Source organism: Mytilus edulis, chromosome 10 (assembly GCF_963676685.1).
Source record: "Mytilus edulis chromosome 10, xbMytEdul2.2, whole genome shotgun sequence".
NCBI lineage: Eukaryota > Metazoa > Mollusca > Bivalvia > Mytilida > Mytilidae > Mytilus > Mytilus edulis.
The window spans coordinates 10,311,696-10,331,636 of NC_092353.1; the positions used below are offsets into that span (position 1 = coordinate 10,311,696).

Sequence of the window (19,941 nt, forward strand, 5' to 3'; positions counted from 1 at the left end):
GTATAACAAGGACTTAATACTTTTAACCTGACCAAAGCAGGTTTTTAAACGACAAGACTTTTATTTCTTAATATTAATTTGATCTACCTTGCAGCAATCTTTTTTTTCTTCATTGAAACTTAAACGAAAACTAGAACACGCGCGCGAAATCGCGGGCATTTACAGCTTGTTAACTGTTGTAGGATGTACTTTTGTAAAATATTTTATGTCTGGAGAATTTCAGAAAAGGTATCGAGAGGCCTCCACCTTTTTTCCAAAGTCAGTTATTTGTTTTCTTTCTGTTAAATTCCATTATTTTCGCGTTACCAGCCTCAGACAACAATTATACTCCCCTATGCTACAATGCATTTGTTAGTAAAAATCAAATTAAATCTAAAACTTTGCACCACTCCAAACATGAAATAAATGTAACTGCATACAGACCATTAATGGCATTATTATTATTTAAAAAAATGCTTCTAGGACAATCCATCAATGCTTTTGTTCTTTTGAGAGCCCTATTAACGTGCCAATGGTAGGATTTGAATCTTGTTGAATAACTAAGGCTAATTTCTACACTCCTTTCATTTTGGCCAAATCACTTTCACTTTCAACAATAGTTTTTTCCACAAGTTTTACTTATTTCAATATATATGCAACTGATATGCTCCCTTAATTAGTAAGCATTTCAAAGAAAACAGAAGACATAATACTTAGGAAGCATGAACCCATAAAATTATTAGGAACTATATTCCAAGACCATGAACAACGGGAATTAATTATGGTCTGAAGACTTCTGTATACTATTAACACAGTGGCGGATCTTGAAATATTCATAATGGGGGTCCACTGAGTGCCTAAGAGGGGGCCGCTCCGGTCATGCTTCAGTGATTTCCTATATAATCAACAATTTTTTCCACAAAAAGGGGGGCGAGCCCCCTGAAAACCCCTCTAAGTCCGACTCTGCTATTATCTACCAATTCCAAGTTTCTTTTCAACGCCGATCACTGCTATAATTACATAGAAAGTCTGTATATACTATAGTAGTATAATCATAGTATACATGTAGATAAACGCGATAATAATTGGCCTCTTTCCGAGTATGAAAATATGTGAAGTTTTAAAACCGGAAGTCTTATCTATGACTAGAAGTCGGTCTTATGACGGAAGCAATATCCGGACGCCTTTTTTCGTCTTTCTCCCACAATAATTCCGTCTGAATAATCACATAACGGATGACAAATGCGGCAATGCATATCACCTATAGGACACAGAGGCATGATGATTAATTTATTGTGTTAGGAAGATTGACCGTTATGGAATAACCGTTTCATAGATGATATCGGATATGTTCCTTATGTCGTATCCGAATAAGACTTTTTATCGGATTTGTAATAGCATAACCAACACGATGGGTGCCACATGTGGAGCAGAATTTGCTTACCCTTCCGGAGCACCTGAGATCACCACCAGTTTTGGTGGGGTTCGTGTTGCTTAGTCTTTAGTTTTCTATGTTTTGTCTTCTGTACTATTATTTGTCTGTTTGTCTTTTTATTTTTAGCAATGCCGTTGTCAGTATATTTTCAATCTATGAGTTTGACTGTCGCTCTGGTATCTTTCGTCTCTTTTTTACAAAAGAGTCAAAAGATACCATAGTTCTATTCATAAACCGAATATGTCGAAAAGAGACCAAAAAAGTGGAAAAGGAAAAACGACGAAAAGTCAAACTAGAGTCTATAAAAACTATTCCTAACTAAAGATAAGCAATATGAACCCAATCATAAGCGGGTTGATCTCAACACTGTGGAATCGTGAACAAAGGATCTGTATTTTAATCAGATGGATCTTTGTTTTCACAGTATCAGAAGTTTCTGATTATGAGTTTATTCATGGACCAATAAAATGTTGTGATACTAGTATATTGTATACAACAACAAAAAACAATAAGTGGATGTCATCGGTTGAACCCAGTTTTAGCCAAAACATTTCAATAATAAAAAAGGAACATTGAATGACAGGTAAAAAACACAGCTCCAATAAAACACAAATGGTGTTTATCATATAAGCCAAATAAAAAAGGATGCCACCACATTTCTATCAGCTTTTTTTTTTAGATCTATGAAAATCAAGATATATTCTATAAAAAAAAGTGTTGGTTCACAAATGAATACGCTCAGAATGCTTTTTCATCCCACTGTATTTATTGAGGACTTTTCGGTCTACTATAGTGAACTGCCTGATAAGCATATTTGAAGATGTAACTCTCGATTGTCCAGGTTGCTGTCCACCTATGAATAATTGTATTTTTCCTAAAAAAGAAATGAAACATTTTCTCTAACACTCGTTTCTATGTTTATATTCATAATCTGAACCTATACCTATTGATCATAACTACTCGAAAATATTTCCTCAAGAGAAAAAAACGGAATAACATTGTCAACAGCCTAACATTGTGTTTAATTTATGTTTTGAAAATATGCAAATGTAAAACAGAAGAAAACACAGTTCATAAAGGGTTTGACATATTTTCTTTTGGACACGTAAGTTTGCTGAAAAAATATATTTCTGATCTGAGTATAGTGCCATTAGGAAAGTAAAATAAAAAGGGCATCAAATTAATAAACATCCTTTTAATACACCTGTTTGAACATGAAAAACGCATACGACATCTTAATATTTGCTTTTATTTCTTTAGCTTTAGCAATCAAAATTAAGAATTACCTGGTTCAATAACAAATCCTTCCTTGTCATCCCACACCGCCATAGATTCAGGTGATATAAATAACAAGAAGTTCAACACCTGTTGTGCTTCCAGGTGAACTCTCTTGAAAGACACTAACTGAACATTTGGCATCTCTTGTGTAATGTTTGTCCATTTAAGGTAAATCTGTACTATCTGTAACAAAAAGACTCATATCAATGAAAACATCTGTTCGTTGTGTCTAGTGAAATATAAATCTAGTGGTTTTCAATAGTTTTTCTAAGAGCGTTTGCAATTTCACGATTGATCTGTTTTAACGTCTTTTTATGATATACTAATTGTATTTGCATACATTTTCAACGATGGTGTAAAATGTAAAGGGATAAACATTCGATTCTTCCGGGGAAAAACAGTCAAACAAACAACGTATTATAGTGAAAAACATAAAAAGAATATCATCATATAGTTAGTTGAGCATGTTCCTATTGGATTAGTACAAGTCTTAGAATATATATACTACACGTATATTATAATTATGTATACCTCATCGCCGGCATAATGGCCACTATTTCCTACTTCAATTCTGATTCCCTGTTTAGTTCCAGCTTTGATAGATGGATTCATCCATGCGTTATAATAATAGAATTTGGAATATGATAATCCATAACCGAACGGGTATAGTGGTTTTCCTGTAAAATATCGGTAGGTTCTCTGGGCCATGGAATAATCTGTCATTGATGGAATCTGCAATGTTATATTTGCATGGATTCAATAATTTGAGTGTTGTGAACTTCATGAGCATGTACTTATAAACAAAGGTATGAAAATATATGCAATTAATGCTTCAAAACCACTACCTTTAACTTGGTTTCTCGACATCTTTGCTTGCTCCCTCATAATTCCTTGTAATTTTATTTACATCAATGTAAACATAGAGAGAAAATACCTAGGATGTGTTATCATGATAAATGTTTGTCGTTCAAGTGATTTCACAGGGTTTCTAAGGGTTTCCAAGGGTACTGTACCATTTCATGTTCTTTATAGAATTGTAAAAACAGGTTTAAATCAATAATGAAAATAACTAGCAGTAAAATACTTTTTGTTTCCTTCTATCAAACTTTTTTTGTTTTTAAACAGTAACTTGGCCACTATTGATGGCCACAAATTTGAAATATAAAATTGATGTTTATCAATTAATAATTATCTTGGACGATGTAAATATCTGTTTTTGAACGTTTTATTATGTTAATAACCTGATTCCTATACTGATACCACGTAAATGGCAGCCTTCCAGCAGGATTGGAGTTGTTTCCACTGTTAGTTAACACCTGCGTAATGGCCTCACCAGTTGCTTGAGCAGGAAAAAAGCATTCCATAATGGAACATATACGCGGATGTTCATCCATCCAAGTTATATTTAAGGGTCCAGCATTGAATAACAAAAGTATAATTGGTGTAGATCCTAAGAAAAATAAAAGTTCAAAGTCTTAATCTAGATTAACTCTAAAATAAATATAAAGTACTAGTATGTATTTTTCTTAGTTTTCAATAATAATTCATTGTAAATAAAGGCAACAGTAGTATACCGCTGTTCGAAAGTCATAAATCGATTGAGAGAAAACAGAACCGATGGATAAACAAAGGCAACAGTAGTATAACGCTGTTCGAAACTTATAAATCGGTTGAGAGAAAAAACAAATTCGGGTTACAAATTAAAACTGAGGGAAACGCATTAAATATAAGAGAAGAACAACGACACAACAGAAACACAACATTAAAATGTAACACACACAGAAACGAACTATAATATAACAAATTCGGGTTACAAACTAAAACTGAGGGAAACGCATCAACTATAAGAGGGAAAAAACGAATCAACAGAAACACTGATGTGCAACAACAAACAAACGACAATGCAACACACACAGACACGAACTTTCAGATAAAATAAAAATAAACGTTTAACTTGCAGATTTTGGTATATTTCCGTGTACAATACAAACTTATTAGAATGAATTAGAATTAACCGAGGTAGGACACCAGGAAATTTAGTATGGTACTCAAATTTCATCTGATGTAAGCGGACTCTACAACTTCATACGCTGAATGCATCTTTAACACACATAACCTTTGACGTGCGTCTGTAATCATCCGTACAAAACTTTTCATGTCATTTTTTGTCAGCACATCTTTGATATTATATGTTGTGCTAATTTCAAATTCAACTTCGGTTATAAATAAAGCTAACAGTAGTATACCGCTTTTCAATACTCATAATTCGATTAGGCTAAAACAAATTCGGGTAACAAATTAAAACCGAGGAAAACACATCAACTATAAGTGTAAAACAATTGAACAAAGAAACAATTAACTTCAACAAAAGCAACCGCCAATATCAAAACGAATATTAAAAACAGTGTCAAAGATATGTCATTGTATCCTTGGCTTTTGTCGGGAAATGTTCAATGGTGTTTGTGCTGAAAATGTGTTGGTTTGTTTTCTATGGCTTGTCACATATTAAATAAAGGTTAGTATTACACTGCATGATGATTTTGATAGCGAAATCAATATTTGATTGGTTGGACCTATCACACGTGACGTCGAACATACCTTCATGTTCACCTCTGAGTATCACATTTCCAGCTGAACGTCGGGATTGTCTTGTGCGACGTTACCCACGGTTAATGTTTAAATAAAACATTTTAATACGGTTTGTTTTAAAAATTATTTCAAATCTAAAAACAATTAGAAAAGAATTGATAAGTAATTAACTTTGAATCGGTACTGATTATCATTGTGTATGTTGTGTTAAGTTATAAAACTAAACGGATAAGAAAACAATTATGTAAATTTTATATTCAGAAGTAACAAAAAATAAAAGGCAGTGGAATACAACATTCATTTCCCTTAGCTTTGTGAGATATGAAGACATTTTTTATAACATTAATCCTATTTAATTACCAGAAAATTGAATTGCGTCTTTAACAATTTGAGACTGATTCACTGGAAGTTCCATCGACCTCCTGTCATTATCTTCACTTTCTAATTCTAGTCCTGTAATGAAAAGTGTTGATACAAAAAAAGTCGTCTAATATACCAGGCTTAGATGATGTATGCCATCAAAGAATCATAAGTGAAGCTGGAATCAAATATATTAATAGGCCACATATAGAATAAAGCATTGATGATAAACAAATCAAAAAGGATTTGCGAAATACAGCAATAAGGTTGTCTTTTTCTTGGATAGAAAATCCAAAGTATTAACGATACTAATGTAACTCAATATTGTTTTATACACTTTAGACTAGTTCAATATACAACGTACATAACATAAATGCAAAACCCTACCTGTTCCGAGACAAATAAATATGACATCAACATTATGCACTGCTGACTTCACTGCCGAACTGCTGTAATGGATGCATCTATTGTCTTTGCATCCGGCTGCGAAGTTAGTGACACCTGACAACTGTTTTATACCATCCAATGGAGTTGTGGTATACATTGGCATAATATCTGGGTTGTAATTACCAAACTGCTGGATTACATTATTTGCCATTGGTCCTAATACCTAATTACACAACAAAAAATATATCAGAATGCAAATATTTAGTAAAAGATTTGGTAATTCACTATTCGGTGACTTCGATGTCGATTAGTTAAGTACGGTTTTTGGTTGCTTTTTCAATTGAAATTATTAACAAATTGAATCAAAATCAGGCTGGTAAAAAAATAACATTTTATAAATGTCGTGCGTCTCAAGCTTTTCCTGGATTAACCATCAACAAGAACAATCAAACATAATCATTTGGAAGCCAAAGCTGTACATTGACGTTGAAAACCTACATTTCATTTCAGAGCAATTTTGAAATGCTTCTGTTTATGTTTTTTTTTAAACAATCTGAAATTAAAATTATTTAGCTTTTTCTGAATGATACATTAACAAATTTTAAATAAGATTTCCTTGTCCGACTTTTCCGGGATCTATTTTGTATATAACTTACTGCAATTCTCTTTAGTCTTTTTGTCAATGGTAGAAAGCTGCCATTATTCTTCAGAAGAACAAATGATTTTTTAGCAGCATCTAAAGCAATCTGTCTATGATCCTCACTCTGGACTAATGACATTTCAAGATAATTGTAAGGATTCATTTTCAAAGGATCAAACTCTCCAAGCTTCATTCTTGTGTAAAATAATGGCTTCGCAGATTCTAAAACTGTTTCTTTTGACAGTTTTCCAGCTTTGATTGCATCGACTGATAAAATAGAATGGTATACAAGTATTAAGCCAAGTTCTCGTAATCGCAGACAAACAGGCCAGTGGTAATATGCGACACAGACATTCCTTGATGGTAAATCAAATCCGTATGGCGTCCCTGCAACATTCGAAGGGATGATCTTTTTTTTTTACCATTTAAAACTATTGATGCAATAGCTACCTAGCTTACTTGTAAGTATTTAAAGATAGGCGGGAATTACTACCGAGCTCCCCAAACTCATGTGTCGAAACAAAACTGACAACTTCAAGGCAAAAACGAAAAACGACCAAAAGATTAACGACATTCTACAAAACACAACCTTATGACCGACAGGATGAATCTCAATAAAAACCAAGGATAATGCCAGATGCTCCTGAAAATTATGCAGATACTGATCAACATGTAGCACCCATTGTATTGCTGCACATGAAAGTACAAACTTTGTGACAAGTCTTATTCGGTAGGTCACATTTGAGGGGTGAAAAAGAGGACGGAGGAGGTGATTGTTGTAAGACAACCGGTCAAAACACTTGTAATTGTGTCTACTCTATCAACGAAACCATGAACAGATACCACTCAAGATCTCGAACAGCATATCAACAGGGAAATATATATCTCATGTGCCGCTGCTAGTGGAATTTTTCTTCAAAGAAACATAAAGTTCAAAATGAGAAAACTTGTCGTCATTAGAACTCAAAGTGATTTTTAAATGTATTTTTATGTCAGTATTGTATTTCTACAGAATGTATCTTACGCATAGAAAAATAAATAGGTTTTTCCAAGTTGGTCGACAATTCCAAGTTACATCCAGCATTAACACACAAAGCTACTGTGTCTATAGAATTGTTGGTATAATGGTGATAGTCTATGATGTTCTCTATAGCAGCCTGGTCACTCACCACGTAACCTGTAAATCCAAGTTCTTTACGGAGGATATCTGTCAGGAGCTTCCTGTTACCACATGCTGGTACACCATTTATCCTTTAATATGACTACATTATTATAAAATTGTATGTTGTCATCAATTGAACAAATAATTATAAACAAAAGGAGTTAAGGCATATAAGACATATAATCCAACAACGCAATGGAAAAAAAAACATCGTGTGGACATAAATTCATGAACACAAGACAAATGTCATATTTTTTTTTTAATGCTCAATTTTGTTCCGCTTAGTGAATCATCTTAACAGAGACAATAAATATTAAATTCTCCTAAATAGACAATAGGCAGACAACTTCAAGTTATATCTATAGACGGACAATACTTTTTTTTCTTTCAAGAGAGACAAAGCCTTTTCCTTTTTGACGTTTTGGACAATATGATTTAAGCAAATCTTTCATCATAATGTTTATTTTTCAGCAAGATTATTCATCTATACCTATTGAAGCTACACATGAAACTGTAAGTTCCAGCTTCCACACACTTTTTAAAGGCAGGTAGAAATGTCAATCTCCAATCTCTTTCTGTCACCTGTAAAGATAGATGATATAGAAAATAACTTTTAAAATAAAAAAAATAATGATTATGATGACAAAACATTTAGAAATGAAAACAGTTCCACATCGCATTAACACATTTTTCTTTATTGTAAAATAGATATACCTTACCTTTGCGTCAAATGAGAATCTAGATACAGGAATATTTTCCGGTCCACCATGGACATCCAGGTGTTTACAGCCAGCATTAGTTCTGACATAACGTGGATTTCTTCCTTGTAATCCCTGGACAAAACTATAAGCTAGTGTTCCCGACAGAAGGGGATCTTCTCCATATGTTTCCTGAATAATGAATAAAGAAAGCCTGGCAAATATCTAACTTCCTTACATAAATAAGCATTTCCTTGATAAAATCAGTGATACACAATATATTACGAATGAGGTTAAAATCATTTTTTCTAGAAAAAACGCGATCACCTATACTCCTCCCTATTTATAGTAGAATCCATGTTTTAGAGTCCTTAGATTTGTGAAGGATTCATTAATACGCAGAGACGTCCAATCACTATAACCTACCTGTTATATAAATGTATTGTAAAATGTTTTTGGTCTCTGATGTAACATTGCAACTTGACGTTGGGCAAAGTATAATTACGTAACCAATCACAGAGCTCAGCTATCAGTCAGCTTAAAATGAAACAGTACCGAAAAATTTGTATGTATATAAGTTTAATGTACCAAGGAAATATGGTTCATTAATATTTATAGGGACGACAAGTTGACAAACCAACAATTTAGGTTTTTACTAAATAAAGTTCTAAACTAAAGAAGACATGTGGTAGACCATCAGTCAAATGGTAATAATTGATTGGTTTGCAACGTCCAAGTGCAAAAACTAATGCTATATTTGTGTGCTAGTTCGCAAAGAATTAGACATCTTGTACCACCTTCAGTTTTTACTATGAGCCGATTGATCTTACTTCTCAATGCTGCATGCTAACAGTCTTTGGTTGACTTGGCAGAGGAGTGAATCTACTACTCCAAAGTTACTCACCTGATTACGCCCCCATAGTGGATGTCTCATAATATTAACTACAGGACTAAAACAACTGATTCCCTTGTGGTCACCGTATTGTTTATTTTCTCGGAAGAAGTTATATTTAGCTCTGACTTCTATACTTGTAGCTTCGGAAACCTTGTGGATTACATCTGTGCTACAATCGAATAAAAAAAGTGAAACTGACAAGTATACTAGTATAGGCACATGGATGTATCAGTCCTAAATGAATAATCTGAATACGAAACAATTATTGAAATAAATGGGCATTAAAGAGTGACAGTTATACATAATATAATATATTACAACATACCACTTGAATTAGTGATTAACTAATCCAATGGTACAAGTTGAAATAAATACACTATTAGACCTTACAACAGCCTGACCTAACTAGTACATGCGTTAATACGTATTAGTTTGTTTTCTAAACAGAAAAGAGAATAATAGGTAACTAATTTTGACGCAGTCTTATATATTTTCTTATAACTTTATTTACGTATCCGAGACATACCTCCATGTAGCAGCTAATCCTAACGCCTGAGGAAAAGCCGTGGCATTACCAGAATCACCATCTCCACGAAGACATTCAGTGTTCCAACTCCAGGGATCAATCTTTAGTCTAGGGATAGCTGGTGCTGGACCACCATGAGGTCCGGATCCACCTCTACTCATCTGGACCATTATCTCTTCTATTGTCAGGCGGTTGATAAGATCGTTGACTCTGTCATGCCATGGAAGTGATGTATTTCGAAATGGAAGTTCTCCGGCGATAACTAAAGCGAGTGTTGTTACAAACAAAATCAAAATATCCTCCATTTTGGAATATTTATAATCACATGATAATGAATTGATGAACAATAAGAAATGTGTAGGTGTCAAAATAGTTGTCATTTCAGTTTAATACCAGTCAAGATCATCAATTATAAAACATTGTCATACATAAAACAATCATTTTGTTTTTATCCTATTATACGGTAATTTTAATTTGTCTACCTGGTTATGTTTTGTCATAAGTTTGAATGGTATATATTCGTATCAAAAGTTTCCTGTTTACTTGAATAAAATACTTTAACAATTTTTTTCGAGAACTAGTTTTCGAATAACTAGTGAATAAATTTGATCATTGATTAACCTTAAAGTAATGTGTTAAAGATAATAATAGGTTTGCTTTTTCTATAACAAATTATTTGAATGTTTACATTCCTATATTATAAGTGATCATCTATTTTTAATCTATACACAATAACTTAAGGGCGTTCGCTTCTCAGTTTCAAAATAATTAACTTTTCAAAACACTAGTATATATTGGTAGGGGATTAATAAAGGAATGCAAAGAGAAAACAAATATATAGGTCAATATATAAAGGCAACAGTAGTATACCGCTGTTCAAAACTCATAAATCCAGGGACAAAAAACAAAATATGCTTGTTTTCGAAATAATAGCCTTTGAAATTTTGGCGGGAAAATGTTCTCTCTTGACTTTTCATAGCTTTATCATTGACCAGTTTAAGTTCTCAAAAACTATTGAAAAATAATTAAAATTTTATAAGACTTTTACAGATTGCTTATCATTATACATGTAAAAATGTTTATAAAAAGAAAAATGGGGTCAATGGTCATTCAAATAGATAAAATCAGAGGATTCCGAAAGTTTGACAAAATTCCAAAACATGACAAGCGAACATCCTTAAACAACGTGGTCTTATATGTATTTCAAATAATTTAGCCTAATCCTGCAAAAAAGAACTGGTTCAATCAAGCTTGGCGTCATGTTTAATTTCAACTCAATACCTTGACAATGTGAAAAATAAAAAACAAAAAGTAGTCGATCTATAAAGTCATTTTAGATCCCCTAGCTATAAGTTATGTCTTGTTGATCATTTAAGCTGTTTGTTTTCTCTATATTTACATATCTACAATATAGTTCTGTAGCTTATAGTAAGAACTAGTAAAATTGTTCATTTAAGGACAGAAATTCCATACAGATTTGATTGAAATAGACGACGTCATGATTAAAAGCTGGAAAATATGCGTGCACTTGAAAAAGAAATGTGGTTATGGTGGCGATCCTATATCTGAAGATTTGGTTTTAAGCCACCATAACAGACAAAAAAACAAAGACCTCATTTCGGCAAGTAGGTTATTCGATGACTTATTGAAATGTTTAGTAAATAAAGATTTTAGATGTGTATCGGAATGGTAAAATAGCGAAGCTGCATATACTTTAGGAATACAATGATATTAAAATTAAAATAAAATAGCATACAATATATAGGCAAAAAAAACCAAATATATTGGAATGGCAAAGCAATACATCAGTGGCATGCGTAAGGTTATTTTAAATCATACCCGTTGTGTCTTTATTTCCGACTTATGTATTTAAATGTGCTTTTGGTTTCTTATGCTTCTCTTTCACAGAATGCGAAAACACTGTCCGACATATAAATGACTCATAAATATCCAATGCCGACACGAAATGCCGAGCAACCGAGTAATTAATTATATTGTAGAGGTGTAAATCCAACATAAATGTACAACTTTTCTTTGGTAATGAAATGACGAATGGATTGATTTATAGAAGTGGGATAATGTGAGCGCAAATTTTTTTCATACAACATTCGGTGGATGTACACTCAAGGCGAAGAAACCCCATATGATCCTGAACAAAGACGAAGTACCCTTTCCAACAACCCAGATGCTACACTGTATCAAACAGGAATCGTATTAGGTTTAAATATTACCATTGCTCTTCACTACAATACTTTAAAAAGGACTTCACTTGATATGTGAAGTAGAGAGAAGACCAAGCTTTTAATGAAAGGTTGCTAGTCTATGTTGTTGACGAGATAAAGGTATATGAAATGGATTTAATTCGAAATAATAATCCCATTTGATCATTCATTTGTTCCAATCGACGCCATATTTGTATGTTATATACAGCTGATAATTAAAAAAAAACATTAACAGTACCCAATTTCAATTCCCTGCACCATATGTGTAAGTCGACAACTAATGTCTCTTTGCTGATGCTTGCAGCTTATATATTCGAAAAATAAAACTCCTTATACAAACGTTAAAAAGCTGATTATAAACGTTAAGCCAAACCTGTACCAAGAATCAGATATAAGAAGATGTAATATGAGTTCCATTCAGACGACTCTCCAACCAGACCAAACTTTGGGTCAAAGTACGGTCTCCAACACGGAGCTTTGGCTCACACCAAATATCAAGCTATAAAGGGCCCAAACAATCACTAGTGTAAGATCATTCAAATGAGAAAACTAACGGTCTTAAATATAAAAAAACACGAGAAAATAGATATATTCAAGAACCACATCAACAAACAACATCAACCGAACGTCAGGTTCCCAACCCAGGACTGGCGAAAACAAAATCAGCGGTTTCAACCGTTTCTACAGGCACCATCCCCTCAATTGTTGACATATTGGGGATGACCAAGTACTGTAAGAACGCAATCCTATCAAGGCCTGCTTACCGCATTGAAAACGGCTTTTTCGTGTTCTGTAATTGTGATGACTCTGACGTAGGTTGTCTTAACAAATATCGTATCTATAACGGGACCGTTCTTGAACGGTTTCGGCTACGATGGTTTGCATTTGGGAGAGCTGGATGCATCTGTACTCTATGGACAAAAAACGGCAATGACAAATTTTCGAAAATCATGCCTGTCTCACATGACATTGTCTAGAAAAACACGATACTGCAGAATCTGTCACGACATAGTTACGATTGTAATGTTGCGGAATTTACCTGACTTGCGTGGGCTATTCGCCCCATCCTTTTCAGACCATTCCGATCCATAGAAATCTTTTACGAACGTATACGAATAATCTGTAGGATTGAGAATATGACAATTGAGACAAGACGGGAAACGGCCGAATTTTAAAGCGTATAATTCAGGTAAATTTTTTAAATCAATTTTGAGTTCCTTGTCTCAAATCGAGGGATCTTATTCAGACTTTAATTTTAATCAAGAATGGTCCCATTAATAATTACAGTTAAATGGAAGTTTAAATATTTAAAAGAAGTAATTTCTAACTTAAACATTCTGTGGTACACTTTCAACTTAATTTTTGTTAAAAAAATTCCTTTACAAAACGTTTACATGTTTAAAAGGAGACAGTAAAATGATCACAATTAACTTTTCAACAGCTAATATGCTGTCAATACCGACGAGGAGTCGTGAAAGCCTAAGGTTTTTGTTTCGTATGTTAAGCATCAAGGTCATTTTGTTTTCAAAATAAACTATTAATGGACGTATTGACAGTCTTGCTCGATGAACTTGTCTTTTTTATAATGAACGTTAGATGTTTGAGATAAATTTTAATTGGGTAGAAATAAAACACCAGGAAGTAAATACTTGAATAACATGTATTATGTATAATATACAAAAAACTAAAATGAGTAATAATTGCAATCATTTTGAAATTAGGGAAAGAAAGATTCGAAGCCTGAACATCATTATGATCATAATAGTTATTCATATTTGGATCCCAATACTCTTACGAAAAGGTAAATTTTTATCAGTTTTATCTAAAAATTTACGATATAAACATATTAAACCAGAAGACTGCATAAAAATACTACACAATTAAATCTGATGAAAATGTCGTGCATCTACATGTATTTATACAACAGTTGTTAACTAAATTTAAATGAAAAGTTCTGATTTCATTGACGTAACAACATAAAGGAGCATTAGCTGTCAAATTTATGTTCACCGATCTCATTCAAATTCTCATATTAGCTTTATAACAATGTAAAATATTTATCCAAATTCTAAAAATTCTAAAATAAACATGAGCTCGATAATATGTTGCTTCTTTTTGTGTGTATTTTAGTCTAGACGCCATCAATTACAATATAACTATCGAGATTAACCCGAAAACAACCGACGGTCACATAACACGATATAAACATAAACATAAACATGGACCTCGTGCAAATGATCTTTTTTCTTTGTCTGTTTGATTTCAATATTAAGGATAAACAACCGAGTTAATTTAACCTGCAATGAGTTTTTGTGGATCAAATCAGATTTACCTTTGTTTCACTTTCAATGTTAAAATTCTTTTCTTTTCATAGCCTAACACGCATCAATCATGCATAATTAATTTTAAGCTAAGGAGTTTAATTCAAGTTTACACGAATTCTGATTCAATGAGGTCGAATTGTTCTCTTTCAAGTGAATAACTCATCATCGATGTTTGTAAGCTTATTTTGATTTTGTTTTAACCAAACTGGCTTCTAAAGGCGAGTTATTATTTCACTATTTTCCTTTTATTAATGATTGAACAAAAAAAAATCATAATTATATTAAAAAATAATGTATGTCGTAGCTAATACCCCTTTAATCATATTCTATCCTTTATTATGTCTCACTTTTTCGACATACATTAATGTTGATGTTATAATACAACAGCCCGAGTGGATAGTTTTGCTCCGAACGATATTCATATATACATTGAAGTATGTTCAATACATTATTATATAGATATAATATTTATTGTATACATGTATCAAATCATGGTTTGCGATACGTCTGCAATTGTGACAACTATCCAACAAATTCAAATGACCTGGATTTATAAACAGCATTTGACTCTGTACACATTTATCAAAACGGTCACCTAAATTATGATATCATCTACATAAGACGCTGGAAAAATCATTTTTGATCTATCTTTGTTTTATACCTGCATTTTAGGCAGCACCCTTTAAGATGGAAATCCAAGCCTGAAATATTGAGAGGTATATACTCCATAACCAGCTATTGCTGGCCTGATTCTGCATAATCATAAATAGTTTATAATTAAAATCTGTTAATACCCCCGTATATTAAGTTAAGTTAACTTACAACCTACATAGTCAATTTGTATGTATGTATATCATATTTATATAAGCAGACTTTTCAGTTTATATGGTATCTGTTTTTTAAGTTCGATTGGAAATGAATATGTATACTTTAGGCAGCAACTTGCTGTTATGAGAAAGACAGCATTATGTATAACGGAAGACTAAGTAAGAGGACAATGCTATTTTTTTTTTGTTCTTCCTCATAACCTCATTATGACGTCTGCATTTTGTGAATAATCGAACAAATTGGATGGACGAAAAACACAGTGAATTTCTACAGAAGGCGATGTGCGTTGAAACAATTATATGTTGCAAACCTACCGAAAAGAACAGAGGTTTTACAAATTATTTCACAGACCTAGCAATATGACTTGTTTTCTTGTGACGTTGATATTGTAATATATCCCGTAAATCACAAGCATATCAATCATTTTGAATGTATTGAACTTGACAAGCTTCATTGAAAAGAGCTGTGACTGTTCATCAGTATGTCATAAATTGTCGATGAATTAGTTGTTGGCTTTCCCAGAAAATATTCAAGTGAGAGGTTTCGCAAGCAATAAACCATGTTTAATCCCCCATTGTCTTTATGAGAAAATGCCTGTACCATATTAGGATTATGACAGTTGTTATCTATCCGTTTGATGTGTTTAAGTTTTGGATTTTGCCATTTTATTATGGATTTTCCATTTTGAATTTTCCTCGGAGTTTGGTATTTTCTGTGATTTATCTTTCAATACTAAAATCGTAAATCATAATGTTGAGTGATGGGTTTTGCGACTTTCTCTAAACATTAAACAAATTATGTGTGATGAAGGATAACATTTTTGAATAATGTATCTAATTACTGTGTGTTTACAGACACCGTTATGTTTAAGTTTGATTTTTTATGAAGAACCTAAAAGCCTTAACACTTTTTTTTTAATTTTTACAATATTTCCATGAACTATGATTTGAATGAGACTCTGCAAAACTTTCATTTAGATAATTTATCAAACTAAGATTGATATTTTTCCTCCTTCTAGTTGATGGTTATATAAATGAGAGGGAATGCAACGTTCACAACACCATTGTTGATTGTAGCCGTTTAGCCTTGACAAGTATACCGAGACACTTACCAACACATGTGACTAGTCTGGATCTTAGTAGAAACAAGATAACAGCAGTCAGACCCTTTACCTTTGAGGATTTTCAAAACGTTACCGAGCTTCACTTAGAGTATAATCTGATACAATCAATCGACAAAATGGCTTTTCATGGATTACATCGTCTACAACAACTACATCTTGGCGTAAACTCATTGACAATGTTCCCTAGTGGAGTGTTTGACAACCTGAATAGTTTGGAATATCTTTCAATAGATAACAATAAACTGAAAGACTACCAGGCTGACCAAATAAAAGAATTATCAACACTCCTATCACTTAGGACTCTCTCGTTCGACATATATCCAAATTTCCAATTTCCAGGGCAATGGTCTACATTAAGTAAGTTGAATCGTTTGATAATTTTCCCTAAATCGTCAAAAGTGCAATTCAGCCAGAAGATGTTCGCTCATATTAACGTGATGCCAATAATGTCTTTGCACTTACATAAGGTACCGTATATGTCGGAGGATTTTTTTGAACATTTTCCTAAATTAAATTCAATAACATTATGGCTAGGTGATGATTTGCCTAGAAATCCAATTGATCAAGTATTCAAATCTTTTGATGTTTTAAAAGGAAGGAACATGACAAATATTGAAATAGTATATAGTAGGTTTAGTAATCAATTTAACTTAGATTTCAACAAAATGAAGTACTTATGGCCAATCTGTTTGAAACGACTGACGTTACACGATTTATACATTACTTCTATAGTTTTTTATGCGTTTCAAAGATTTTCTGTTGCAAGCAAATGTCTTGAATATCTAGAAATATCAAAAAACATCATACTCGGCCAACAAGCTACTGTATTTATCTATATTCAAAACATTAAAACATTGAAAGTTTTTAAATTTATAGATAATAAGCGTTACGGCAGATCTAAAGATTTTAAACGATCTGAACCTTCCAGCATCAATGTTATTTTACCAAAATCTCTAGAAGAGTTGTACATAGAAAAAAATATAAACGATTATTTGCACCCCCTAGTATTTATCAACAGTTTCAATTTAACGGTGCTAAGTTTGAAGGATAATGATTTCTGGACATGTGTTGGATTTTTTCGAGGAGTTCAAAATGTGGAATATTTTGATATGTCAGGATGGACATGCTCGAAACTGTCGATCAATTTATTATATGGTTTTGAAAATTTGCAGACACTGAAAGCAAGTGGGTCACTTCTAGGACAAGGATTCGTAAACAATGCTAATGCTGAGTCTTTTTAAAGTGAGTCACTAAGAATTCGAGATATACACCTCTCATCTAATAAAATAACAACTTTACCAAAAGTATTCTTTATGCACCCGTTTGACCAGTTGTCATACCTCAATATGTCGCATAACAATCTTACAGTATTTCCTCAATTCCATTCAAGTATAAAATTACTAAATCTCATTGATTTAACATTTAACAGTATGACGCACTTTGTAGACGATGACATAGATCAAATTGAAAAGCTTGGAGAAGTCGAATTACTCTTGAAAGGAAATCCCTTTCAATGTTCCTGTAAAACTCTAGAGTTTTTGAAGTGGTTGAGTAAGTCAGAACGAATACGCGATATTTTAGATGTGACATGTGTTACTGATACGGCATCTCGTACGTTTATGTTTGAAGTTATTTCAGATTTACAAACATTTGAGATTTCCTGCAAAACGAAGTTCTGGTTGCCGTTTGCTGTGTCTATAACCTCCATTGTCATACTTGCCATAATATAAACCGTCGTATTCTTTCGATATAAATATGCTATTGAGTATTTTTTACTAAGATTCAAAATAAAAATGAAAAATTACAATGAATTGCAACAGAAATATACTTATGATGCTTTTATATCATATAGTCACACAGATTCGGTATGGGTAAAACAGTTTCATGACAAGGTAAATAGTATGGGCTTCGAATTATGCCTGGACGCCAAGGATTTTATTGCTGGTGAAAGTATAGCAGTAAATGTAATAAATGCAATCGATTCCAGCAGAAAGGTTATATTTATTATAACTCATGATTTCCTTAAGAGCACCTGGGGATCGTATGAAATGGAATTGACCCGTATGCATGCATTTCAGAAAGGAAGAGAAGATATGGTTATTATTGTGGTAAGGGATAAGATTAAAGTTAGCGATATGCCTAAAATACTAAAAAGTATTTGGTTCAAAATTATTTGCATCCAATGGCCAAACGATGACAATCTGCCATACAATACAGAAGAACGTTTTTATGAAAAGTTGAAGATTTCTCTCCAACAGAACGAAGAATCTACAGGGAATGTAGTTATATAGAACTGTTGTTTTCATGACGATTAAAATAACTTGATTATATTTTTACGTTATGTTTTGATAATAGTGCTAAACTTAATTAAATAGGTCGAGTATATTTTTTTCTCTAATTCTTCGTCAATTTATCCCTTTCTGCACCCATTGTATAAAAAAAAATCAACGTGTGGTTCGTTTGATATCAGTACTTCATTAGTTAAAGCCCGATTATGACGTAGAACTTTCTTGCTTTCCTCTGAATTTTCTATTGTGACGGCATGAAAAAAGGCGACCATGCCTGATGACGTCACATAGAAAGAACACATCTTTTTGCAGATCATTCGAAAAGAAGGAATAAGTTTGCCTACATAATGTTAGAAAATCATTAGAGATTCCACCACCAAATCTCGTGTAATACGATATAAATGTATCCACTCTCGACAGTTAAATTTTAAATATTTAAAACGCTCGGGCAAGCCTCGCGTTTTAAATTTGAATATTTAACTGTCTCGAGTGGATAAATATCGTATTACACTCGATGCAGTGGTAGAATCTGTATGTAACTACTCTTAACGATGTGACGATAGCCTTTTCAGCATTTATATATCAAATGCCATTGACTTTAATCTAGCTGTCAGGAATTGCGAGTACTCTTATATTTGTGCTTTGTGTCGATTGTTTTTGTATCAGTTAGTCTATTTGTGTTTTGTACTGATTTACTGATTTAGGCTATTTGCAACTTATTTCAGCAGTATGTTATGCTGTAACACTGTTGTCAAATGTGAAAAAGGGGGGAGTAAGCGCTCAGAATCATGTTTGACCACCCCAGAATTTGTGTGTGTCTGTCGATGTCCCCAAAAAAGGCAACAGTAGTATACCGCTATTCAAAAGTCGTAATTATATTGAGAGAAACGAATCCGGGTTACAAACTAAAACCGAAAGAAACACATCAACTATAAGAGGAAAACAACAAAACAACAGATCCACTGAATTGTAACAGAAAACAAACGATAAAGCGGGTCCCTTTATATCTGACTATACTGTATGGGTTTTACACATGGTTAATTATGTTAACGGACAGTCTGAGATTTATAGTTGCATACATCTTCGTCTTTTGAACTGTTGATGTTTTACCTCAATAATATATTGTATGATCATTTATTTTCGTGGAAAAAATAGTTGTTCGTGAACAGTTTTTTTTTTGCCGAGACTGCATAATATAATGCAGGAA

The 19,941-nt window shown here is 32.8% G+C and overlaps 2 protein-coding genes across 2 annotated transcripts; one reads left to right on the forward strand and one right to left on the reverse strand.

Annotated features, from left to right (window-relative positions):
* Positions 1-2,136: 2,136 nt before the first annotated feature.
* On the reverse strand, positions 2,137-10,459 carry LOC139492573 (uncharacterized). The gene is made up of 12 exons (XM_071280726.1): positions 9,950-10,459; positions 9,433-9,592; positions 8,550-8,720; positions 8,321-8,412; positions 7,693-7,919; positions 6,685-6,935; positions 6,029-6,251; positions 5,642-5,734; positions 3,934-4,142; positions 3,224-3,424; positions 2,701-2,875; positions 2,137-2,288 (listed from the first exon to the last, which is right to left on the reverse strand). The coding sequence occupies exons 1-12, from the start codon at positions 10,327-10,329 to the stop codon at positions 2,137-2,139; spliced, it is 2,334 nt and encodes a 777-aa protein (XP_071136827.1). The 5' UTR covers positions 10,330-10,459.
* A 3,402-nt stretch (positions 10,460-13,861) lies between these two features.
* On the forward strand, positions 13,862-17,826 carry LOC139493363 (leucine-rich repeat and immunoglobulin-like domain-containing nogo receptor-interacting protein 1). The gene is made up of 2 exons (XM_071281710.1): positions 13,862-13,972; positions 16,342-17,826. The coding sequence occupies exons 1-2, from the start codon at positions 13,924-13,926 to the stop codon at positions 17,685-17,687; spliced, it is 1,395 nt and encodes a 464-aa protein (XP_071137811.1). The 5' UTR covers positions 13,862-13,923; the 3' UTR covers positions 17,688-17,826.
* Positions 17,827-19,941: the final 2,115 nt, after the last annotated feature.